Genomic DNA, 25523 nt, shown 5'->3' with positions numbered 1-25523 from the left:
TCTGACATCAACGTAGCTGTAGTTAGCATTTAATTCGGGATGCTAAGTTGATTATTTTTATTTGGAAACTAAATTGGATTTTGGTAAATGTTTGTCTTCTTTCTCCCTTGTGACCACTTGTTGGCCCAGAAGGTATTCAATGGTGCAGTTCACGCTAGCCCAACACAAAGTTAGCATTATTTGTATACGCTGTTGTAGCTTAGTCAAGGTTAGCATGCTCGTTTTTTGTTTTTTTTAGTGCAGTGAATCATTTCAGTTGCACTGTGGGCTTACAATTCTTCCTTCTTTTGTTTTATCCTATCAAGACCCCAATTCAGCGGCATAATGCAGAAGTGGAGACATCCTTGTTTAACGTGAAGATGGCAGGCGATTTGGCAGTTAGCCAAATGTTGACAAGATGAAAACTTTGACTGGACTTTTGACATTGGAATTTTTTTTTTTTACCCCACAACATGGACTTTGGAACACATCGCTGGCTGTATGTCGGACTTGCGCAAAAAAAAAAACGTTGTTTGTTTTTTGAAGAAACAAAAGCAAAGAAAAAAAATTCATTTGTACATTATTCAAATGTTGTTTTGAATAAAGTGTATGTACTTGTACTTTTTCCCTGGCTTTGTTTCATTAGCTAATTGCCTAGGCAAGCTAACAGGATGGTGCTTGTTTTCCTCACTGAAGATCAATTTGATTTGTATCAAACCTTGGGTGATTGGTTATGAAAGCTAACAAAAAGTAGTGTTAGTCGCATAATTGATAACTATTGATAGTTTTTGGTATTGGGTTCTTTTCATTGGCAAAGTGAAATATTACCATGATTGACAAGATAAAAACTAAAATGCATCTGGTCAGTTTTAATCAGTCCCACTTGACAATCTTTACCAACTTCAACAAGAATAAGTGAAAAAGTGTTTTTCACATGAGCCCAAATGGTTTCCAAAGGCTTTCTAAAATGGCTACTGGCCGTTCTTCTTCCTGCCCCTGCAGGAAGTGATGTAATTGCTGCAAAATATACACTTTAAAAGCCTCTTACCCTTTCTTACTTCTGGCAAGTGTGATGGAAACTTTCCCTTCGGGGTTTACGTTCTCTGTTCGATACTCTATGCAAGTTTATTTTAAGTTAAAATTAAAAATCCTAATGTTGGGGGAGGCGGGACTTAGCCATCACCTGAGTGTGGGGTAAATGGAAATAACGTCAATCAAAAGCTTTCAGAGCAGGGAAGGAGCTCTAGATGGCGGCTGAGCCTTGGGAAGGGAGCAGCGGTTGCGTTACACCCTTCGTCTCGCCGGCATTTTTCCGCCTCGCGCCGCTCGTTTTTCGGACTCTAACCGCGAGCCGAGGCTGTTTTTGACGGGATTATTCGCGTTTTGTGGCGGTTTTCGGTCCGGTTGTGCGCCACCGAGGCGCTCCGTGCCGGGGGAAGGCTCGTTGTTGTTTTCCATACTGAGCCCTGGCAGCCATGGCGAGACTCCATTTTTAGCGAGCCGCTGCTGCTGTCTCTGTCTCTCTCCGCCTGTCACCTTCTACAGACTCTCAGGCCTGCCAGCTTTAGCAAACTACTCTTTTCACCCCTAATTGATTTGATTTTTCGTCTTTATCAACCTTTTTTGAAGAAAAAAAATTAAAAAAAAAAAAAATTTCGAGTCGGATTTATATTTAAAAGACCGAACTCGAATCTATTCATTTGCTGGCTGGCACCTTTCCCCACCCCCATTTGTTTTGTTTACATTGTGTGGAGCTTAATTTACCAATTTTCTCACCCTTAAATATTATTTTTCTTCTGCTTCATCTTGATGACGCAGTTACAATTAAAGGCATGCGGCTCGATCCGTGGACTACATTGAAACGAGACACGGTGGATCTCGGGCTCGTCGTATCGACAAGCGACGTTCCATCCCCGGCGTTTATTTGCTTTAAAACGTAAATAATGATCCCCGGACCCTCCGATTTTAAGCCGTTTTCGTCCGTCGTGTCGCACCGCCTGGGCTTCGGCTGCCACCCGAGCAAAGTCAGTCTGACGGGACTCAGTGTGATAGTTCATGCCTCCTCTTAACTTTCTGACAGTAAATACCAAGACAAAAAGATCATCCCGTCGGGTTTACAGGATACTACCATGATGAAGAATAAAAGCAAAAAGCAAGACGATGAAGGATCGACCCAAAGCAACGCATCAAGGTACGAGACTTATACTTTTTATTTATTTATTTTATTTTTACCCGTTTTGCCCCCCCCTCCCCTCCCTTCCCTTCCCCTCCCATCTGCTTTGATTGTTTACCCTGTCAGGCCTGGTTGATCACCTGTATTACTTTTGCTTTTGAAGAAGTGCTCCGCTGTCACGAATGACCTTGCCATTGTTTATTAGCCACACCCTGATTTTTCCAAGCATTTCTCCCACTCCCCAACACTTGGAGGTTTCGGGCCTGTGTTAAAGACTCCCAAGATGTCTGTGTTTTTAACAGAGAGGCGAAACTCTTTATGTTCCTGGCTGCTGCTGCTTGAATGAATTTGCCATCAGTCGCTATAATGTTATATGACCTTGTGTTTTTGTTGGTGCTGCATTGCACCATTTTAACAATATTGTAATCTGGATCATGCTTTTTTTTTTTTTTTTTTTAAACAAACAAAATGCATTTATTTACTCCTTCACATTTCTTGCATATCCTGCACTTTTCAATGTGTCACATATATCCCAAGTTGTTGCTTCTTGTTAGGCTGTTTGCAATTGGCTGGACTCTTATTTTTAACAACAATATCCACTTTTTATTTACACTTTTTAAAAGTTTTGATCAAGTTATATATTTCTGCAAAACTAAGCAATATTTGCCTAGTTTTTTTCCCCTTCTATTTGATGTATCTCTTAATTCCTGAGATTGTAAACAAGATTTCTGAAAGTTACTGCAACTTGTTCACTCTTGTGTGTGTAAAGGAATCACGTTTGGGTTTAAATGCCCACGTTTTGTACCACCTTTACCTGACTGGTTTTCAGATCATCAACTGATTTGTCTTCAGGTTTTAGGAAATTCTGGTTTGAATTTTAATCCACTTTCATTTCATGTCTCTAATGACAATGCTTTTTTTGTGTTTGGATTAACTTGTTGACTGAGTAATGCTTGAGATAAATAATGTAAATCTCCTTTTTGTTTTGTGGGGTAGATTGAAAACTGTGGGTACATAAATATCACAATGCTAACAACTTTGTCTCTTTCTTATTGTCAAACATTTCTGTGTATTCATTTTTCAGAGGAATCACAATTCTTCAACAGTGGATGCATGTTCTCATCAATAAAGAAATCATCCCATATTTTTCTTTGTTTGTGTCAGGACAATATGTGTCACAACATATATTTAATGCATTTATCTTGAAGTTAAAGTTTGCAGCCATGTTCTCACAACAGATAATTCAGACAGATTTGTCTGTATTTGAGATAAGCATCCTAAATGGAGGTAATCATTCAGAGTGTAGCACACTGCAGCAGGTTACATCACAGTTTTTTTCTGTGTGTGTGAGAGATCTTGTGGCAGCCATTTTAGTGTTGGAAGCAGTGAATTAAAACATGTCCTCTGCAGTGATGACAGGAAGACTTTAACACACTCGGATCAGCACTGTTCACACTGAAAATGGCAGTAATAAAAAAACAACACTGCCAGTATGTCATTCAGTGTGACTTTAAAGTAGCATTCACGTCCTGTCATGAGCCACAAAATGGCCCTTGCTTTGTGTGCCCAGCTCACTTATCTGTATTAAAACTGAGAACTACACAGAGGAGGACCAGGAAGTGTTCAGACTCCGTCAAGCCTGCACGCTGCGCTGTGACAGGCTGCAGCGTCACACGGGACCACGCCGGCCAATAGAAATTCAGGATTCCGCTGCAGCCCCGCCTCCTGACCCCTCATGTACTTCCGAGTTTGGCCATGAAGCAGCGCGAGCTGCAATTAAATTTTTTTTCCTTCCTTTGGTCATCTCAACCTTTGTAATGTTTGTTACGCAAGAAATTATACTTATTGTTAAAGTTCGATTTATTTATAAATCCTTAAGAGCCTTAATATTTCCCAGAGCAGCCATGAAAGACCGTCAGTTTGCACAGATTGGCGATTGTTTCCAGCCACGGCGCCCTCTGGTGGTCAGATAAAAATACTACACAAGTCGCTCCAATGACCGTCTCACCACTTTTAAACTTTTCTAAGTTTTCGTTAATCTTAACTTTCATGCACAAAATTGACTTGTGTCAAACACTTTGAGTTAATTTAGTCTCTCTGTCAAGTGACCCGATTTATAAACTACTACTGCTCTGTAAAGTTTTGAATGGTCTTGGGTCTGAATACAGTCCCTCACCACTCACTACTTTTAAATCCGGCCTGAAGACTGGCTCAGGCTTTCCATTAAACAATAGATATTACTTAATCACATTTATCCTAATAAAGCTGTCCACTTTGTATTCTTTTTGTGCCTTTCTTAATTGCTTTGTTGTTTGATTTCTTTGTCAAGCACTGTGAATTTCATTGTCTGAATGATGCTATGGGAATAGGTTTACCTTGCCTGGAAATCATGACATGAGATGTACAGTCTGCAATGACCCATGTGGCTTTACTTTCTAACTAAAAGACAAATCAAGCCTTTTTTCCCCACTCATTTGATGACAAAACATTGAGGTACTTGCTGTTATTTTCTGATTGTATTTGAAATGTTCATTGTTCTAGTGAAATGAAGAAAATTGGAAAGAAAATTCTTCTTTTTTAAAGAATACATTTGGGAAGAACACAAATGCTGTTCTACCGCGATGACCACAAATAGAAAATTCTTTGTTTAAAAGAGTAAAGAAATAATTATTAGGAAGGCATGACTCATTAAGCTTAAATTAGATAAGTTGGACTTCTTAATGTGAGAGTATGTTGTTATATTGTTGTTTTTTTAATCTTGATTTTAGCATTTTTATATATAACACTTGTTCCTGATTTGACCCTAGTGCAGCTCTTATGTTTTAAATATTTGGAGTATATCAGGAGTACGCACTGTAGAGTTTGGCTGAGTTAAATTGGATCTCATGTGAAAGTAAATCTTTAAACCCTGTTCAGATGACTGTAATAGGATTTGTGTGAGGTTATTTTAAGTGTTGTACATGTCATGCGATATCAGGTTCCTCTCGAACCGAGATTCACAAATGCTGATGCCATTAAGTCCATGCAGGTTCTTGTCCACATTAAATATGCATTTTAAAACATTTATTCAAGTTGCTCTTAACTATGAACTCGCACTTCTGCCACTGTGCTGTTAAATGTGCTTTAGCTTCTAGGACTATATTTAGCACATGTACTGTGAAGTCAAAGCAATGAACATATTCTTGTTCTTGTAGCAATTCGGCTTCAGAGGAATCCAACCACTCTGCATCGGAGTCAGGGAGTCAGTCGGAGAGTGAGCACGGCAGCGGGCGTGCCAGTGAGCATGGCAGCGAGAGGAGGAGATCCCACAACTCTGAGTCCAACAGCTCGTCCGAGTCGGAGAGTCACTCCGAGTCGGGCAGCGAGTCGGCCGAGTCCAAGTCGCAGCAAAACGCGGCGGAAGTCAAGGACAAGCCAGTCAGGAAGAAGGAGCGACTGGCAGATGTGAAAAAGGTGAAAGATCCTTGGAGACTGTCTGTGTTCGCGTCACGTCGCGGTCCCTGACGTCTGTTAATGGGTGTGGAGTTAACTTAATGTGATCAGCATCACACCATCACCACGACACTGACACTGCACACTGTTATTTTAGGATTAAAGATGCATTTTAGTAGACGATCAAAATATGTGAAAGGCTTCATTAAACTTTGAAGTCTTTGTTTCACATTGAATAATAAATGATAGTTGTCTTTAATATTTTAATACAAGTCATCCAGGACACGGTAGCCATGGATTTTGTCCTAATACAACTGGACTTAACTTTAAAATCTCAAACAAGTCACCCTTTAAGATGACAACCAGACAATCCCTGATAGATGCTATTTAATCTTCATGTAAAATGTTCATAAATCATCAGTAAAGGTTTAATTTTTATAGATTAAAAAACAGCACAATACATCATTTCAATACTTTGTCCAAATTGGAAACATAAGTCAATGTTTTATTGGATCAACAAAAAATGAACCAGCTGTTTTTAAGAGTCTAAAGCTGATTTCCCCCAAAATACCCCAGTATTTACATTACATCTATATAGTGTTGTGAACCTTTACAGCTTCTTTCACTTTTATGAAATTAGAATATTAAGTGTTTTTGAATTTTGAGTCACCAATTGACCCCAAATGTCTTATCTTTCCAAGCAATCTATTTTAAATAGTCATTGTAATCCACGTTATCGAGATATCAACTGTAGCTATTTCCCTGCATTTAAACTATTCTAACTCATAATTGACCTTAACCACATCTATTAGGAGCAGTGCGGTGGGTCACCACTGCTTTATTTTAAGGCATATTGAAGAGGCCATGTTAAATTAAGCAATTTCCTTCTGAAATCAGTCGCAATACTTCCTTTACATCCTTGTGGTGAATACGCTTTGTCACACTCTGCCCCCCATGTGTTCTCGGGGACATTTTTATGGCGCTCGCCACAAAGTTTCCACATCTTTAATCTGGACTGTACAGTTTTAGTCTCCAGTAACGGCCCTGCAGCACAGAGTCACGGATAACATGCAGGACCGAATTTGGACGAGATAAATTTGCATTCAGATGTGGAAACTGTTCGGCTCCATCACGTTTTATGAGAACAGTAATTGGATTTGGAAACTTCCACATTTGTTTGCCCACCGCCACCAAATATTGCTAAAAGACATGATAGTCATGCGACACAAGATAAAATAGTGCTGCTTTTATGCTTCCCTCTTTGTCTTTGCTGAAGCATGACATCCTCCCAGTCTCTGCACTTGAATAATGTTTGAAAGAGGAAATATTGAATGGGGACTATTTCCAGAGCAAAATGACTGAAATGATTCAAGACTAAAAGATAAGATGCACACGGTTTAATCAAATTCTGGGAATGGAAAATGCTTGAAATTCTCGGATCATTTTTGGAAACCCATATCAAGGGTTTTAAGGGCTGATCTTTGATTTCAGATGTGGGAAGAGCACCCAGACGTGTACGGCGTCAGGAGGTCCAATCGCAGCAGGCAGGAGCCGGCTCGATTAAACATCGGCGCTGGGGTAAGCTGCTGGAAGGGATGTTGGAAAAAGTGAAGCATGAAGCATTTACTGTCGATACAGACTGGGGGTCCATGTCTGGAGAGCAGTCCTCCGCACTGTGATCAGCTTGCCTAAACAACCCTCTTGCACCACCTAGCGGACGCCACACTCTACCACACATATATGCGCTGACTGAGTGCGACGTGTTTTCACAGGGTAGTAGTGGCTCTGAGAGCGAAAGCCCTAAAAGAAAAACATCACGAGCGAAGAAAAAAGAGTAAGTATGATTGTTTCTAACTTATTTTAGAATGATTGTGGACTCGTTATTTCATTTATGATTCATTTGACATCAACGCACCATATTATTTCAAATATATTTTTTGTACATTTTCTCATAAAACACTGACTTTTTCATCTTTGCATCTCTTTTAAAATTTTTTTTTTTTTTTTATCATTTTACTTGTAGTTTGTGTTCATACTGTGAATCTTATCATTTATTGTCCACCAGTAAAATGGGTATCTGTTTGCCTTAGAATGGGCTCAGTGAGTTTTAGCCGGCCAGGTGACGCTCTACATTCAAATCAAAAAGCAATTGGTCCCATTACACCAAAACAATTCTTGATTAAACTCGGTTGTGCTTAAACACCCTGAGGCCAAACGTTTTCATGAAATTGAAATTGGTCGACGGTAACGGGCCTTGAGGGTGAACTTGTGGCATTTCTTTGTTGTAAGAAATATCTGGAAAGATGATGACTCAAATGATGATGACGAGGAGGAGGAGGATGGTGATGAGGAGGAGGAAGAGCAAGCTTCCGACAGTTCAGACAGTGAGCAGGAAGAGAAAAAAGTTAGATCCAGAAGACTTCCCACTCGAAGGTAAGAGTGTAGCGAGGCCTGGCCATCAGACAGCTACCCACTGTCGCCTGCAAATCATCCACTCTGTGCGAGCTGCTGCTTCATGGCATGTTTCCTCCTGAATGCTGCAGCCTGCTGTGATCATGAAAATATCATTTTCTCATTCAATGTCTCTGTTGTGTTTTTTTTTTTTTTCCCTTTTGAGTTTCGCTTTTCAATCGACCTGCCCGTGCACAACCTGAAACTGAACAGGACCCACGAAGACGGTCCGTTTATCTCCAAGGGGCTTTTCCTGATTCTGTAGTTTGACTCTTGGTTCAACAGAGCTCAGACCAAATCGTCGTTGGCCGCCAAAAAGCAGCTGGCTCAAAAAGCAAGGAAGTCCAGGAAACAGGAGTCGTCGGGTGAGGAAGACGACAACGACGATGACGACGAGGACGAAGACGACGACGAGGACACTCCAAAGAGACAGACTCGAAGAAGAGGGGCCACAAAAGTCAAAAGGTAACGATCGGAACACGACGGAGCTGCTTTGAAGTTGCGATTATTTATTAGACACGACTTGTAAAAAAATCCAATGTTTGTTCCTGTGACGCAGTTTTTAACGCTGCATCCTGCAAACCTCAACATTTATCTGGATTTAAACGTGCGAAACATGTACAGAATATGTGCCTCCAGTGGCTGGATTCATAACTTGCATAAACTCGATCTTTTTTTTTTCTTCCATTTATTTTATTTAAAAAAAAATTGGAAATAAGGGCCATTTAAAAGTAATTTATCCACATCTCATCTGCTCAGGCAGGGCAAGTGAGTGAAGATACACTATCAAAGTAATTCAACTCAACAAAAGAATGAATTCTTATTTGAACAGACTTTGTATATGAACAGAAACCTGTAGACCACACACCGAAATATTTTATTGTAACATGATGATGGACATTAACTTACAGGGTCGATATAAAACAGTGTTTTTTTTCTACAGCCATAACATATAAGCTAAAAGGTTTGAACTCTTTATAAAATGTTGATTGTGATTAAGGGGTCTTCAAGTTACCAGTTAAAACATCCAATTTCAATTCATATGGAAATATTTTGACATATTTCATGATTTCTAAACTGAAATAATGAAGGCTATCATTTTAAAAAAATCTCAAATAGCTCAGTTTATGAGTAATACATGTGAAATATGCATGCAAGTTTAACTTTTCCAAATGCATATTGCATATTAAATTTTCCAGGATATTAGAATTTTATTTATTTATTTTTTTTTAATCACCTGTGATCCTTTCATCTCATACTCCTCTGATTTGCAAGTTGCTCACAGATTGTGTGTGTGTTCCAGTTATAAAGAGGACCAACATGACTTTGAAACGGACTCGGACGACCTGATTGAAATGACGGGCGACGCCTGTGAAGAGCAGCAGGACGACGACAGTGAGACCATCGAGAAAGTCATGGACAACAGGGTCGGGAAAAAAGGAGGTAGTGAAGCGTTGCTGCTTTTTCAGGTTGTCTGTAAAGGAAGGTCATCGTAACCACATGTGCTCTAAATAACATTTATTTTTACTACTTTAGCTAGAACTGTTTCACTGTAGGATGTGATGCGTTGTTTGTTGAAACGAGCACTTATTAGTGAGTTTTTCTATAATTGATCTCTATCTAGGAGATCTTACCATGTCTTTGCATCTTTTTGTGCATCTGCACAGGATGCACTGAATACCTAGAATCTTAAGTATATCAACTGATAAATGGATTTTAATTTATATGCAGCACCACTGAGTCTTGTAGCTTTTTTTTAATTTTTTTTTTGAAAATCATCCATCCCTGCGTCTCACTACTGGGCAAGCAAAGTCTGTTCTGTGATCTAAAGTGTCTTTTTTTTTTTTTTTTGTCTCCTCCAGCCTCTGGGGCCTCCACCACCGTGTACACCGTGCAGGAAAATGGGGATCCGTGCGAAGGCTTTGACCCCGAAAACGACGAAGGGGAGACTCAGTATTTGATCAAGTGGAAAGGCTGGTCATATATCCACAACACGTGGGAGAGCATGGACTCGCTCACACAGCAGAAGGTCAAGGGACTAAAGAAGCTCGACAACTACAAGAAGAAAAGCGACGAGCTGAACTCATGGTGAACAGGCTTTTCTCCACACTGACCCTCTCTCTCTCTTTGGCCAAACGTGCCCCTCGGGCCGAGTTTCCGCCGGTTAACACACTGCTGTGGTTTGTAGGCTGCGGAGAGCGTCCCCCGAGGATGTGGAGTTTCATAACTGCCAGCAGGAGCTCACGTCCGACTTAAACAAGCAGTTTCAGATTGTGGAGCGCGTCATCGGTAAGAAGTCAATGCAAGTTCATCAAATCCAAATACAATTGAAAAGGTTCATTCAATAGAGAAACTTCCATGTATATTTTAAAGTTTTTGCCCATAAATTATAAATGCTTTAAGCTTTTTTTTTTTTCAAAAAATGTGAGTCGTTATAAGTATTGGAATATTTCATAAAGTCTGATATTTGGCCTTTTTTTTTTTTTTTTTTTTTTACATGAGGACATAATCCTAATGATCATGATTTAAATAAATCTTTTGTTGGATATAACAATATAATTGCAGTGCCACAGATTCAGTTTTGCAACAATATAATGTTTTTTTTTTTTTTTTTTCTTCTAACCAGCAACAAAAACAGGAAAGACACCTGGAACGTCTGACTTTCCCTGTAAGTATCTGTTTTCCTGATTAATTTCAAACAACATCATGTTTTTTTTGGGGGGGGGTTCTTTGTGTGTGTCATTGATCAGGTCAAAATCAATTTGTCTCCTTTCCAAACAGCTCACAGCCATAAAACCCCATCTTCCAATGAGCCAGAGTACCTGTGCAAGTGGATGGGCTTACCCTACTCCGAGTGCAGCTGGGAGGACGGCGCTTTGGTCATGAAGAAGTTCGAGTCCTGCATCGAGAGCTTCTTAAGTCGAAACTCCAGCAAAACCACCCCGTCAAAGGACTGCAAGGTGCCCGTCCGATCACAGCGACTCAGAACGGTGGCCGAGTTTGTTTGTGTGTTTTTTAAAAAAAAAATTTCCTTTTTAATTCTCGCTCTGATTTCAGGTATTAAAGCAGAGACCAAGGTTTGTTGCCCTCAAGCAGCAGCCGTCGTACATCGGCGACGACAACCTCCAACTGAGAGATTATCAGCTGGATGGGTTGAACTGGCTGGCTCACTCCTGGTGCAGGTCATTATTTCTGAAATAATCTTTTTTTTTTTTACTCAACAAAAGGATTTTGATTGAACGGTCACTTTATTTGAACCAGGTACATCACGAGTCGTTCCGAGAAAATATAATTCAATTCACTTCAGGTCAACTTTTATTTTTTTGGTTAAAACCCACGCATGAAACAACTCCTCTGTCCTTCTCCTTCATAGATGCAACAGTGTGATCCTCGCTGATGAGATGGGACTTGGAAAGACCATCCAGACCATTTCCTTCCTGTCGTACCTTTTCCACCAGCATCAGCTGTACGGACCCTTCCTCCTGGTGGTCCCTCTGTCCACGCTCACCTCCTGGCAGCGGGAGTTTGCCATCTGGGCCCCGGACACGAATGTGGTGGTGTACCTGGGTGACGTCATGAGCAGGAAAACGGTGAGTAGAGCCAGACTGTGTCCCTTCACTGTCCTCTTCACTGGTGGCTGCATAGTCTTGAATTGTCGCATTTCTTTTGCGCAGATCCGTGACTACGAGTGGGTGAACCATCAAACCAAAAGGATCCGTTTCAATGCGCTGCTCACCACGTATGAGATTCTACTCAAAGATAAGGTAGATTTGTATTCATTGTGCTTCAAGTCTGAATTGTGGTTTTGCGCACACGACGTGGACGAGTCGCTCAGCGTCTTCACATGTTGACTCCAGGGCGTGCTTGGGAACATCAACTGGGCGTTTCTGGGCGTGGATGAAGCTCACAGGCTGAAGAACGACGACTCTCTGCTCTACAAAACGTTGATGGAGTTCAGGTCTAATCACCGACTCCTCATTACCGGCACTCCGCTGCAGAACTCCCTCAAAGAGCTCTGGTCACTGTTACACTTCCTCATGCCTGACAAGTACGTCCTTTTTCTGTTTGTTTGTTTGTTTCTTTTAATGTGACAGGGCAGGGCTTTTCAATGTGTGGGAGGACGAGCTCCTTTCTCAGAAATTCAACCGCATTGCAGCATCTTAACTTGCATCTTTTCTCACACAATGTTGTCATTTTTAGTTGAATGCTGGACTGGAGCCATTTCTATCCTTACAAGCAAAAAATGCAATTTTTTTACTACTTAGAGAAATATCCAATAAATTTCAATTCAGATAATCTGATGAGCATATATATATATAGACTGCCTGATTATTTTAACGTGTCTGTTATTATAAAAAGCAGCCGTCTGACCCCGCAACAAATCTCTTCTGCTGAAGCACCAGAGAATTCTTTCCCCATACTGTGAAAAACACTCACAAAAAAAAAAAAAAAAGCCAATGTGATAAGCAATGGATTTGAATCCCACATGACAGGAGTGATGTTTGTAATATCTGCTGTGCCCCGCAGGTTTAATTCTTGGGACGACTTTGAGGATGAACACGGGAAAGGAAGGGACAACGGTTATCAGTCGCTCCACAAAGTCCTCGAGCCTTTCCTGCTCCGGCGTGTCAAGAAAGACGTGGAAAAATCTCTCCCAGCCAAGGTGGAACAAATCCTCCGCGTGGACATGTCCGCCCAGCAGAAGCAGTTTTACAAGTACGCTTTTCTCGTTGGCTTCGCCGCCGCATCCACGTCTTCCCGCAACTCGCGTGCGCAGAAGCCGCATCTCTCCCAGTTCTTTGACTTGGTTTGTTCCTGAATATTTCCAGGTGGATTTTAACAAGGAATTACAAGGCTCTTTACAAAGGCACCCGGGGCAGCTCCTCCGGCTTCCTGAACATTGTGATGGAGCTTAAAAAGTGCTGCAACCACAGTTTCCTCATTAAGCAGCCCGAGGACGGAGACGCGGAGACGGCGCAGGAACACCTGCAGGTACGTCTCTTTGTGCACCCGCTGCAGCTCCGAGCGCCACCTCGGGATAACGCTGCTCTGCAGAGGAAATGAGCTGCGGATTAACATAGAAGAAAAACACAGCTGTTCTCTCAAACACGCTGCTCGGTGCTGCTTTAATATTTCCACATTTGCAACCTTTTTTTTTTTTTTTTTTTTTTTTATAAATCTTTTAGGCTCTTGTGAGAGGCGGTGGGAAGCTGGTTCTGCTGGACAAGCTGCTGACCAGACTCCGAGAAAGAGGCAACAGAGTCCTCATCTTCTCCCAGATGGTCCGGATGTTGGACATTCTGGCCGAGTACCTCGCGAAAAAGCGATACCCTTTCCAGGTAAAACCTGCACAGCTTTTAGTCGTTCGCTCGTGGTTTTCATGCTTGAAATATGTCATGGGAGGCCTCTGCAGGTTTGTGGGATGAAGCTGATTAATAAAGTCAGTCAGATTTGAATTTGGTTCCAAAAATGTTTCTCTTCAAATAAACTTCTACTTAATAAGGCAAAAAAAAAATCGTATGTTATTTAACCATAGAAATGTGCCAATAATGGCCAAATGCCAACACCTTCATTGACATCACACCATTGCAAAAAGTTGACATATTTAATTATGTAGGTGTTTACCTTGACTGCAGGTGGCTTTTAAACCTCTTATCAATTCAATAATACAGAAATGAACTTATAGACGAAGAACTCTTTATTCCTTTAATTGAATGTCTCACCTTACCAATACGGAAGTGAATTGTCACACAGCTTTCCGCTAGAAGACACTTGAATTGGCTCCAGTTTATATTCAAATGTCACTAAATCTCTGCTTTGTCAGGTCGTCAACGCGTTCTAATCCTTCACAATCTAGTATCGCCATATCGCAGACCCCTACTGCCGCACAAAATCTTTAGGTTACTCACTTCGTTTGATGCTATATATTTGATTAGACACCGAGTTAAATGAACATCTGTTGACAGACGCAGGCCCTTTTGTAATTGGTGGGTGTTTTTATTGGGTGTTTACTGTGAAAGGCCTTTGGAGATGGGCGCACCGGACGGATTGGGCTCGGACGAGGATCCGATGTCAGTGTTGTTGGTCACACCCTCTGCCAGGAGGAGAGTTCACGTGTTTATTTATATCGACGAGTTATTTTCTCCCGAGGACCAGCTGGAGCGCTGCAAGTCACTGGACTGGGCTTGTTTTTGCTGACTGAGTCTTTGCATCGACGTGGTGGCGATCAGCGTGAAGCGTATAGGTTGCATGTCGCGACATGGAGCAGGGTGATGCCAAGGTTACCTGCCAGGGAAAGCTTCAAAGGGTGAACCTGTTTCCTGTGTCTGTCTCCCGTTCAGCGGCTGGACGGCTCCATAAAGGGAGAAATCCGAAAGCAAGCACTCGACCACTTTAATGCAGAAGGCTCTGAGGTATGTTTACTACTGACTTAAACAAGTGAAGATTATAGTTTTGTTTTTGTTTTTTTGTTCAAGTAACAGGATTAGCTCATACATTTCACACAATTATTTGAATTTTGGCTTCCACTTTAACCAACTTGAGTGATCTCTGTAGCATGTTTACAGTGTTTCTTGACCTATTCTGTGTATTTTGTAGGACTTCTGCTTCCTGTTGTCTACCAGAGCTGGAGGTTTAGGTATCAACTTGGCCTCAGCCGACACTGTAGTCATCTTCGACTCCGACTGGAATCCTCAAAACGACCTGCAAGCTCAGGCAAGAGCTCACAGGATCGGCCAAAAGAAGCAGGTAATCTATAACCCGGACTCTTTCATTCAGACATTTCATGCTGTTTGAGTTGCACCATTGTGCTAGGATCCTTAAGTGCTTTTCCCTCCACAGGTAAACATCTATCGGCTCGTCACTAAGGGAACAGTGGAGGAGGAAATCATCGAGAGGGCGAAGAAGAAGATGGTTTTGGACCATCTTGTCATCCAGAGAATGGACACGACCGGTCGCACCGTTCTCGACAGCAACTCAAGCACTACAAAGTAAAGACTTCATGTCTCCCTGAACGGTTTGTCTAAAGAGCTGAAAGCCGAGGATGCAAACTCAATGCAAGCTTTGTTTATTTCTCCCGACAGTTCAAACCCGTTTAATAAGGAAGAACTGACTGCAATTCTCAAGTTTGGTGCTGAGGAGCTTTTCAAAGAGCCAGAGGGAGAAGAGTCTGAGCCACAGGTATCGTCATGTGTCAATAGTTATGGATCCACTGAAAAGTCTCCGTTGTGTGAATGCTGAAGGCAGAATTTCTTTGTCTGAGTAGGAGATGGATATCGATGAGATCCTGAGGCTGGCCGAAACAAGAGAAAGCGATCAAGGTTCAAGTGCGACGGACGAGCTTCTGTCACAGTTTAAGGTATTATTGCTTCACTTGCAGACATCGACACGACGCACAGGCTTCTCGCTTTTTTTCCTAAGATGTCTCCCGTCTGTTGCTGCAGGTGGCCAACTTCTCCAGTATGGAAGAGAGCGCTCCAGACTTTGAGGAGAAGCCAGTGCGAGAGTGGGACGACATCATTCCCGAGGAGCAGCGGCGCAAAATCGAGGAGGAGGAGAAGCAGCGGGAGATGGAGGACATCTTTATGCTGCCCCGAAGCAGGAGCTCCAACAAACGGGTGAGAAGGTTTATTTTGTGGGATCGATCTTGTTTGTGCATTTTTCAACATTCAGTGTCATCCTCATGGATTCTGTGAACACACACACACACATAAATACAGACAAAGTGGAGGTTTTTGTCACTAGCCCTTTAATTCAATCAGGTGTAAGAGGTTTCTTTATTATGCATTGTGGAATCTAAACAATTATCGCCAGATTAAAGTCTATTCATGTCATGTGCTCAGCAACACGCACAGCAAAACATGCAGGAAAATAACTAGAAATGAGGTATAAAAATATAATGAAATCAATGGAACTGGATAAGAGGTTCCACATGCAGTGCAGCATAAAATGAACGGTTGCTTCACCGACGGGCAGCAGCAAACAGGAAGTCTTCAGCCCTGTTTTTACCCGCTTTTCTTTCAAAATTTGTTAAAGCTCGGCGCCTTTGTCTTTCAGGCTCAGGCCAACGACAGTGACAGTGACGTTGGCTCGAAGCTGAAGCACCGCTCCTCAGGCTCCGATAGCGAGACTGACGACAGTGATGATGACAAAAAGCCAAAACGGAGAGGGCGACCAAGAGCTCGCAAAAACAACGTGGAAGGTTTCACCGATGCGGAGATCCGCAGGTAATGTGTCCTTGTATTCTTGTTTTGCGTAATTAAGTTGCATTTCTAAACATTCCATTTAATTTTGTAATTGCCCATAATCCTCTCCTCAGGTTTATTAAAGCGTACAAGAAATTCGGGTCTCCACTTGAGAGGTAAATGAAACGTCAATGCCTACGAATAATCAATAAACAATTATTTGATACTACTACGAAACCAGCAGCAATCGGGATGTTTTTGCTTCTTGTTCAACAAATTGTTGCATCTCTCATTCAGGCTGGAAGCGATTGCTCGAGACTCGGAGCTTGTGGACAAATCGATAGCGGACCTGAAGCGACTGGGTGAACTGATCCACAGCAGCTGTGTGACGGCAGTGCAGGAGCACGAAGAACACCTGAAAGAAAACCCAGTTGAAGGTTTGTCGTATTTCGCAGTCCGGCAAAGCAGGTGGAGTCGGCGTCCCGCAGGCACACCGACGATGCGTGTTTTCACTGTTCCAGCCAAAGGTCCCGGAAAACGGCGAGGAATCAACATCAAGATCTCAGGAGTCCAAGTCAATGCGAAGTCCATCATCCAGCATGAGGAAGAGTTTGAGCCACTGCACAAATCTGTGCCCGCCAACCCAGCTGAGAGGAATAAGTGAGCAACGACTGCAACTATAACGCGACGGCAAAGCTTTTGGTTTTTAAAGACGTGCTGAAGAACGGCGTTTCTGTTTTTGACGACACTCCCGTGTTCTGCAGCTTCAAGCTGACATGCAGGGTGAAAGTGGCTCACTTCGACGTGGACTGGGATCTGCAGGACGACGTTCAGCTGCTGCTCGGCACCTACGAGCACGGCTTCGGCAACTGGGATCTGATCAAGACGGATTCCGACCTTAAACTGGCTGAAAAGGCAAATATCTTTCTCTTTATTTTAAACACTAAATCATGAGCTGTTCATTTGCAAATAAAGTGTCAATTAAGCTTTTAAATGAAAAGATGAATCCAGCCTCCCTGTCACATCCCCGCCTGCAGATTCTTCCGGACGACCCAAGCAAGAAGCCTCAAGCCAAACAACTGCAGGCGAGAACGGAGTATCTCCTCAAGCTGCTCAAAAAGGAACAAGACAGTTCAGATCTGTCTAAAACTGGGGAGGAGGTACGACGCTGCTCGTCACAGAGCGTTTCGTCCACGCTGAAGTTCGCGTTTGCATGTTGCGCAATCCATCGTGTCGCTCATCCAAGCTCCTTCCTCAAAAGGTCAAAGTGAAGAAGAGGAAGCCGCGGGTCAAAAAGGAGAAGGTTCTTAAGGATGAGCAGGGCAACGACATCTCCTCCCCGCGCCTGTCCGACAACCCGTCAGAGGAGGGCGAGGTCAAGGTCAGCCACAGCCCGAGCACTCCTTGGAGTTAACTAAACGATGTGATCGTTCTCATTAAAGTTCACATAATTACAGCTTTCAAGGTTTCTCAGTCATGTGTATGTCTGTGCAGAAAAGAAAACATCAATTAGGTTGAATGAATAGCCGTCAATGATCGATTTGGGATTTTTAACACTAAAAAGCAAGACATTTTTTTTTTTCTCAAGCTGTAATTTTTGGAAATTTTAAGGCATGACGCAGCTGCAATGTACTTTTGATTGGGATCAATTGCAGCGTCACAATGTTTGTTCTTCTCATTAGTGTTCTTGCTGCTCTTTTGTTTCACCTGCTTTGTATTTCCTCCTGTTTGAGCAGGAAGATGGAGCAGAAAAGTCCCCGGTCAAGAAGAGACAAAAGAAGAAAGACAACAAAGAGAACAAAGAAAAACAGGGGACTCCTAAAAAAGAGAAAGACGGAGACAAAGAGAAGAAGGGCGCCAAGTCCAAAAAAGAAAAGGTAGTTATTGTGAACACGCACTGCTATTTATTTTTGAAAACCAAACCCGGAAAGGTAACTTTCTTAAAGGTTATGGCCTTTTTCCAGTCCTTCCCCACCCTGTGAATTATCTATGAAGGATCTGTTGAAGCTGTAAATGGTAAACACGTTTTGCTCATCGTGATATCTGCTGATCGCGTCTCTCAGACAAAAGCAACCAAAGGGAAAAAACCTCAAGGTCCGGTCCACATCACAGCCGGGTCCGACCCGGTTCCCATCGAAATAAAAGAGGACGATGAACTCGACCAGGACACCTTCAGTATTGTGAGTTTCTTTGATTTCTCCTGCCAAATATCAATCAGAGGAGTTCAAACATTGTTACCTGGTTTCCAAAAAGGGGGACATGACTTTCATGGATTCCAGGTCAACTCGGACAAACTGCATCCCCGGACAACTCGTCCACGAATGAGATTTCAGAATTTATTTGGAGAAAATAAATCCTGTACAATGTACTTTTACATATTATTTCTAATCGATATTCTATATGTGTTCCATAGATCTAGTATATGTCCATACATATTTAGTATGGCATCATATGGCTTTTCACCATTTGTGATCCTGCAGCGGCGTTTTAACTTTACGGCTTATTATTGTGTCAAATATATTGATATATCTTATGTTTTTGTGTCATACACTTAATAATCCTTCCAAATGTGTCAAATATACTTTGAAATCGAATCCTTCAAATCACTAATGCTGAAAAAAACTGTTGTAGACGAGTTATCCGCAATTGCGTGGATGAGTTGTCTGGGTTTGCAGTTGTGTGGAGAAGTTGTCCGAGCACCACTTTCATGCTACTTCATGTGTGCAGTGTAAGGAGCGCATGAGGCCGGTGAAGAAGGCCCTGAAGCAGCTGGACAAACCAGACGAGGGTCTGTCGGACCAGGAGCAGCTCCAGCACACGCGCACTTGCCTGCTGAAGATCGGAGACCGAATCACAGAATGCCTTAAATCTTACAGTGACCCTGAACATGTCAAAATATGGCGAAGGTGAGATGGACTATCACCGGCTCGACAGTGAAAGTGACACTCACCTCGTCCGTCTCTCCTAATGATCAAATTGTGCTTTTTTTTTTCTTTTTTTTTGTGTGTGTGCAGAAACCTCTGGATTTTTGTGTCCAAGTTTACGGAGTTTGGTGCCAGGAAGCTTCATAAGCTTTACAAAATGGCACAGAAGAAGCGATCACACGAGGAAGAGGTCAGCTAACACATCACGTTTGACATTGAATAATGTCTTCTCTGACCCACACTGACTGGATTTTGTGACCTTCGCAGAAGGAACAGAAGAAAAAGGATGATTCTTCAGGCAGAGGGAAATCCTTCAGGGCAGAGGCCTCCGGTTCCAGTCGTGACTCCACCGGGACTCAGCCATCTTCCAAATCGTCTCACTCCAATCAGCCGGGACCCCACGGGCACCACAGAGAGCCATATAACATGGCTAACAAGCGCCACTTTGGCAATGACGGTATGTGTGGCATAGCTTTACTTTAAGAGCAACTTTCAGAGTCCAGGAATGGCTTTTTCTGTTCAGATTTACATATTGACACCACTCTAATCAACCACATATTTATAGAAGATGACCGCTTTCCATCCTGTTCTTTTTCAGATCGAGGCGACTGGCAGCGGGATCGTAAATACTACCCAAGTAACAGCAACTCGTCGTGGCAGGGAGACCGGCACCACCCGTACGACACTCACCGCTATAAAGATCACTACTCTGATCGACGTCCACATGGAGACATGTATCGCAGCTCGGGCGGTTACCGCAACAACAACTCCCCTCGGAAACGGCCGTACGAGCCGTACGGCAACGACCGGGACCACAGGGGCCACCGGCCGTATTATGACAGGTGAGGGGAAAATATGTATAATGAGGTATTTATAATAGTGTAGCTTCCACGTTAACGTTAGCATACAGCAGACATAACACCAACACTGTCTATGGATCAAATGTATTTATTGCTCCTCAGTTTTGAGTGCTATTTAAAATATTTTTATCTCTGTCACTGTTATGATTAGTGAAGGATCAGATTTGGTTGTATGGTGATAAAACATGGTTGATTCCTTTAGTTGAACAAAAGCCACTTTATCCTGTGTCTCAGGCATCCGGACAACAAGAGAAGACGTCTCGATGACTTCCGTCCGAGCTATCACCAGGGAAGAGATGGTCCTCCTCAGGACTTCAGGAGGATGCCGGACCACAGGCCAACAGGCCCCCCGGGGTCGGAGCACTACAGCAGACCCTTCCACCCCGACAAGCCCCCTCCGCTGATGGACCCCCGCTCCCCGCAGGCTCAGAAGTCTCCCCAGGATTCGCGCTCTCCCAAAGAGCGCCCCGCGGAGCCCAACGCCATGGCAGATCCAAACTGGAACAGCAGGAAAACATAAAAAGCTGTGGCGTGCAGAAACTGATCCCAGTGTTTTGTCCAGCGTCGAGGCCTCATGCTGCTGCTGATGGACAAATCTGGACGCGCCAATTATAAGCTCACAGTTGAAAAGGGAATCAACGTGCACCCCATTTACCAGCAAACAGTTTTGCTCCTTTCCTCCCGTGACTGTGTCTATGAACGTTTAGCGTCCTGCTGGAAGATGGAAGAAAATAAAAAACTCAAACATCCATGTTTATTTAAATGGACTGGCTCATCAGCTTCTCATGGTAAAACGGAGTGGAACACATTTTGATGCTTAGTCCCGTGGACTATGATACAAGGAAAGTTTAGGATACATGAACTGATGAGTGATCTCAATCCTAAAAGTGCCTGAAGGTTGGTTTTTTTTTGGGATCATTCCCAGAAGTACCAAGACATGGACATTATCTTCTGTGTTTAGCTTTAAGTCTTGATAGAAACTGTAACGTGTTCTCATCCGCACCTTCTGAACTGTTCAACATGTAGCCGGAAGGAATCATGGGACTTGAAAATGTGGAAGAGCCAACTCTCCTGAAACACGCCAGTATGTTTCATGTTCCTGACATGTTCGCTCTCTGTACTCGTGTCGCTGTATAGATCACTGCAATCCTCTTGCTCTGTTCACTTTAACCACTTCCCTCTTCGTAGGCCCAATGAAATGAACGCTTTGTACGCAGTATTTATTGAAACGGCTTGTTGGAAGGATCATAACACTATGAACTGGAACAATCCTGTCTGTTTTTGCCGCTCAGTGTTACCATGGTTGACAGTGGTACTTCTGCGTAGTTTCTTCGCACGTCGTCCCAACCCGTCCTGAGTATTCAGTTTTGTCTGAATAGACAAACCAAGCGACGGTTTGATTGTTCATCGATGGCCTGGCAGTATTTAGGACTCTGGACAGTTTGCCATGAAGATTCTGTCATGTTTTATCACCTTTGGTCGCTCTTCTCGTGCCAAATCTCCTATTCTGATCATCTTAGGTTGCTTTTTTTTTTTCTCTTTCTTTTCAATGTTCCTCCGTTTGTGCCTTATTTATGTGTATTACCATGCTGTTTATTGGTTCACCAACAGACCTGAGGGCACGCACAACAAAGATGGAGTCACATCGTAGGAAACATGATGCAACTGGCTGACTTTAGTGGCGTCCCATGGAGGGACCACATGTTCTGCCTGTGTGCGGTTCTGTGTTTTCCTGAATTGTCGACGGGGGAAAACAAAACGCATTGACGACATTATTGTAAAGAAAATCGCGGGGCGTTCTGTCTGGTGTGCTTCAGCTGGCGGCCATCTTTTTCTTCCACACTAAGCAAAGTACAATTCCTGTATCATATGTTCTTTAAGGAAAATCTAAATAATTTATATTTGTCACGAAACCACTCTTCATGAGAAATGTGCTGTACATATGTTTGGACATATGTAATAAACTTTGTTACGCAACGCTGGCTTGACTGAGTGGTGGATGAATTCATGACGGGAGGGAGGAGCTGGAGAGGCTCTGCCTGAAACAATTCCACTCCCTGCCGTAACACAACCCACGTGCAAACAGTTGTATGAAGAGCAAATAACACTTCAAACCAAACATAAGAGTTGCTTATTTGAAATCATTTTCTTATCCTGTTTACACATTTACAAAATTCACAACCTCGATGACTAGAGGTAGACTACTTTGCCATCAAGACAATTGCCAGAGATTATTCTGCTCTTTTACGGCAAAGTCTCACTACCCTGTCACAAAGTCCATCAAGATAAGCAGGCTTCTGCTTGGCTCTCTGAGGTTGAATGTCCTACTGGGCCACTTCTTCAGGTGGTGCTCGTGATCCACCCGGCTGGATTTCCACTCCTTGATGGGATCCAGCAGGTTGAGTGTACATTGGTTCTGTGTTCACTCTCTCTCCATTCTTACTTGGTGACACTTGTGCAGGCTGAACCCACTGCTTCACAAAAGGATGCATGATGCATTATCCTCTTACCATCCTGTTCTTAGAATGAGAGAAGGTCCTTTCCGCTCCACAACCGTGTAAGTGTCCCTTTCAAACGGTGTTGACAGTTTGTTTTCCTTTTACTGTCAGAGAAGAACTTTGTCACCTGGTTGCACAGTGTTACCTTTGGCTCACCTGGATCTGTCTGCATCCACACGTCCCTTCTCCTTCCTTTCCACATCAGTGAAGCAATCAGCATCATCTCGACCTGAAAAATGCTGTTGGCCGTTACCTGACAATTCAGGGCACTTGGTCCTGATTTGGCGGTTAAACAGCAGTTCCGCTGTACTATGCCCTGTAAACACATTGAGGAGTGCTGCGGGAAGCCATCAAGAAAACATCAAGTTCAGCACCCCAGTCTTTGCCTTCGGCATGAGCCACTTGTGTGGCTTTACAAAGTGTCCTGTTTTGTATTTCAAGTTCACCATTGGCATGAGGCCAATATGGAGTGATCGCAGGGACAGGTTTGTGCCTGTACTTTCACCTCTGCATCCATGGGGAGCATTAGCATTAGCGGCAGCCATGTTCACTAGCAAGGTTTAATTGAGGGTGCGAACTATGGGGGGCCAAGAGGGGCTCAGTGCCCTTAACAAGACAGGTGCCCCTCTGTATTTTGGGAGAACTCTAAAATATTGGTAAAATGCTTTTTTTTTTTCTCCTATGCATTTCTTTTTTGTTTTTAGTTTTGTCATGATCATGTGTTTAATTTGGCTGATTTTATTTATTTTTATTTGTGCATGAGGGTGAATCTTCAATTTCACTTTAATAAAGTTGCCGGCCTGCATGTAGTTCCTGTCCTCACCATTGAAGCTTGGGGGGCGCTAGTCTTAAACGTAACTTTAAATTAGACAGCCGCTCAATTTCAAACAGGGAAACCATGTACATTTCGGATTTCCTAATAAAAATAAGCTGGGGGACTCTGAGGAGCAGCAACAGTGGCTTCTGTCTTAAGGTAAAGTCTATAAACTGTATTATTAATATTCAGCACTGTGTTATATATGATGGAGCTGAGCTCGATCGCTTGAAGTCTGGACCTTTTTTTTTTTTTTTTTTTCCTAATTCTGATGGTCATGTGTCAATTATTGGTTTGTTGATACGTGTCAAGGTATTTCAGAGGTTATTTTGTGCATGTTGATGTGCATTTGATTCATTAACATTCATTATGACCTCCAGACAAGACTTCCATGCAATGTCCAGGAAACTCATCCCAAACTGTAATTGTAGCTTTTTGCGTCCTATTGTGGCCCTTAAGCCTCAACTCGACACCAGTTTTGGCTCAGTTGCGAAGACATGTAGGCTGCATAATGAATGTGTAATGAGCTAGTAAAGCTAGTGTTAGGGAGTAATGCTACTGGGGGCGGGGGCGTAGGACTTCTTCGTTGGTGTATTGCTACTACGGTTTGGCTAGGCTGTTGAACAAATTGCTATTTTCAACAGCCGGCAGCTCAAGGCCGCTGTTTGGAGACAGGCTCCCCGGAAGCGGTTGCACCTGGCCGACTGAAGCGAACCGGGGACGAAGCGGCCGTGTCTGTGGACAGTTTAGCGCGCTACTTGTTGTCATAGGGAGACGAGGTTTTTGAACGACAGTTAGCGCAGGGAAACAGACTCCGCCCCCTGGACACCGACGCATATAATTCCAACCAATCAGCGCGTCTGACAACCTCACGCTTTGGGCGCTCCCAATGTGAGAGGTGAAACGAATGTTGTGAGAGAGAGAATTGCAGAATTTCACCGATTTGATCCGTTCAAATATCAAAATGTGTAGCTTGTTTATTGAGTGACTGCTTTGGTGTATGCTTTTTATGTCTTTATAACCATTTGCGAATAAATCATAAAAAAACTAAAACTGTATGTCCCCTACAAAACAAATGGAATAGCCCTCAAGGAGATAGAATCGAGGAGGCCAAACCAAAGGAGATCTTGACACTTCGTTGAGCTTCATCATCTTGACAATTGAGCCTCATTCAGCTTCAGTATTGTGGAAATACAAATCATCTCGTTGTTTCATGCTGTCATCCAACGGTTGGTCGACCACATAGGAATCTGTCTTTAAACCAAATCCTAATGTAAGTAAGAAGGGCTCCACAATTACTGAAAGCTACTAACCTGTATTCATGTTGTTTTTTGAATGTTGTTGTATTTGTTGTTGTTTTGCCATTTTGCTCATCTTTATTATTATTGATTAATTATTGTTTTGAGATTCTTGTTGTCGGACCCCCTTGCAAACGAGATGTTACATCTCAAGGGGCAATCCTTTTGAAAAATTAAACCAGCCTGAGCAGCTCTGTGTATTATCTTAGTTAATTCAAATTAACTCTTGCATATTTGCAAGCAGATGTGTTTGTTGTGAATGCATTTTCTTTTTAATTTTTTGTAAATCATTTGTGAAGTGATTTAACATCTGAAAGTTTCCATAGAAATAACCTTTGAGGGGACAAAAAGCCTTTTCCTAGATATGGAAGTTTTCATATATATTGAGTGGCATTGACTTGTTTGATGCTACATATTTAATTAGACATTGAGTTAAATAAAAATCTGTTGATAGAAGCAGGTCCTTTTGTAATTGGTGTGTGTTTTTAGTCCATGTATGAGCCAGAGGGAGAAGAGTCTGAGCCACAAGTATCATCATGTGTCAATAGTTATGGATTCACTGAAAAGTCTCAGTTGCACTTGCAGCGGAAACAACTAAACGCTGCTGTTCAGACATCGACACGATGCACAGGCTCGTCGTGATATCTGCTGATTGTGTTTCAGACAAAAGCAACCAAAGAAACAAAGCCTCAAGGTCCGGTCCGCATCACAGCTGGGTCCGACATGGTTCCCTTCAAAGGAAAAGAGGACCATGACCTCAACCAGGACACCTTCATTATTGTGAGTTTCTTTTATTTCTCCTGCCAAATATCAATCAGAGGATTTCAAACACTGTTACCTGGTTTCCTGAAAGGGGGACATGACTTTCATGCGACTTCATGTGTGCAGTGTAAGGAGCGCCTGAGGCCAGT

General features: G+C 42.7%; 1 protein-coding gene across 2 annotated transcripts in view; it reads left to right on the top strand.

Annotated features, from left to right (window-relative positions):
- chd2 (chromodomain helicase DNA binding protein 2) overlaps positions 1-21984 on the top strand; it is a 36592-nt gene extending 14608 nt beyond the window's left edge. The window contains exons 9-46 of one of the 2 annotated variants that reach the window (XM_080504493.1): positions 306-2170; positions 5347-5605; positions 7076-7162; positions 7357-7418; positions 7874-8017; positions 8321-8500; positions 9339-9478; positions 9898-10123; positions 10224-10324; positions 10662-10703; positions 10817-11025; positions 11093-11217; positions 11409-11625; positions 11710-11799; positions 11893-12083; positions 12563-12751; positions 12865-13027; positions 13222-13374; positions 14377-14448; positions 14633-14782; positions 14876-15024; positions 15118-15214; positions 15300-15392; positions 15478-15651; positions 16091-16260; positions 16353-16394; positions 16516-16655; positions 16740-16878; positions 16983-17133; positions 17256-17378; positions 17480-17599; positions 17955-18095; positions 18282-18398; positions 18946-19124; positions 19233-19332; positions 19410-19599; positions 19741-19984; positions 20237-21984. In XM_080504493.1, coding sequence (XP_080360619.1) covers positions 2109-2170; positions 5347-5605; positions 7076-7162; positions 7357-7418; positions 7874-8017; positions 8321-8500; positions 9339-9478; positions 9898-10123; positions 10224-10324; positions 10662-10703; positions 10817-11025; positions 11093-11217; positions 11409-11625; positions 11710-11799; positions 11893-12083; positions 12563-12751; positions 12865-13027; positions 13222-13374; positions 14377-14448; positions 14633-14782; positions 14876-15024; positions 15118-15214; positions 15300-15392; positions 15478-15651; positions 16091-16260; positions 16353-16394; positions 16516-16655; positions 16740-16878; positions 16983-17133; positions 17256-17378; positions 17480-17599; positions 17955-18095; positions 18282-18398; positions 18946-19124; positions 19233-19332; positions 19410-19599; positions 19741-19984; positions 20237-20522 — 5517 coding nt within the window. In that variant the 5' untranslated portion in view covers positions 306-2108 and the 3' untranslated portion in view covers positions 20523-21984. Of the gene's footprint in view, positions 1-305; positions 2171-5346; positions 5606-7075; positions 7163-7356; positions 7419-7873; positions 8018-8320; positions 8501-9338; positions 9479-9897; positions 10124-10223; positions 10325-10661; positions 10704-10816; positions 11026-11092; positions 11218-11408; positions 11626-11709; positions 11800-11892; positions 12084-12562; positions 12752-12864; positions 13028-13221; positions 13375-14376; positions 14449-14632; positions 14783-14875; positions 15025-15117; positions 15215-15299; positions 15393-15477; positions 15652-16090; positions 16261-16352; positions 16395-16515; positions 16656-16739; positions 16879-16982; positions 17134-17255; positions 17379-17479; positions 17600-17954; positions 18096-18281; positions 18399-18945; positions 19125-19232; positions 19333-19409; positions 19600-19740; positions 19985-20236 lie in introns of those variants that run through there. The other variant, XM_080504492.1, reaches the window with a different exon arrangement.
- The last annotated feature ends 3539 nt before the right edge of the window (positions 21985-25523 follow it).

The sequence above is a fragment of the Blennius ocellaris genome (assembly GCF_963422515.1).
Source record: "Blennius ocellaris genome assembly, chromosome: 11".
Lineage (NCBI taxonomy): Eukaryota > Metazoa > Chordata > Actinopteri > Blenniiformes > Blenniidae > Blennius > Blennius ocellaris.
Note: the sequence above shows the minus strand (reverse complement) of the source record. Positions and strands in the feature narration are given on the sequence as shown.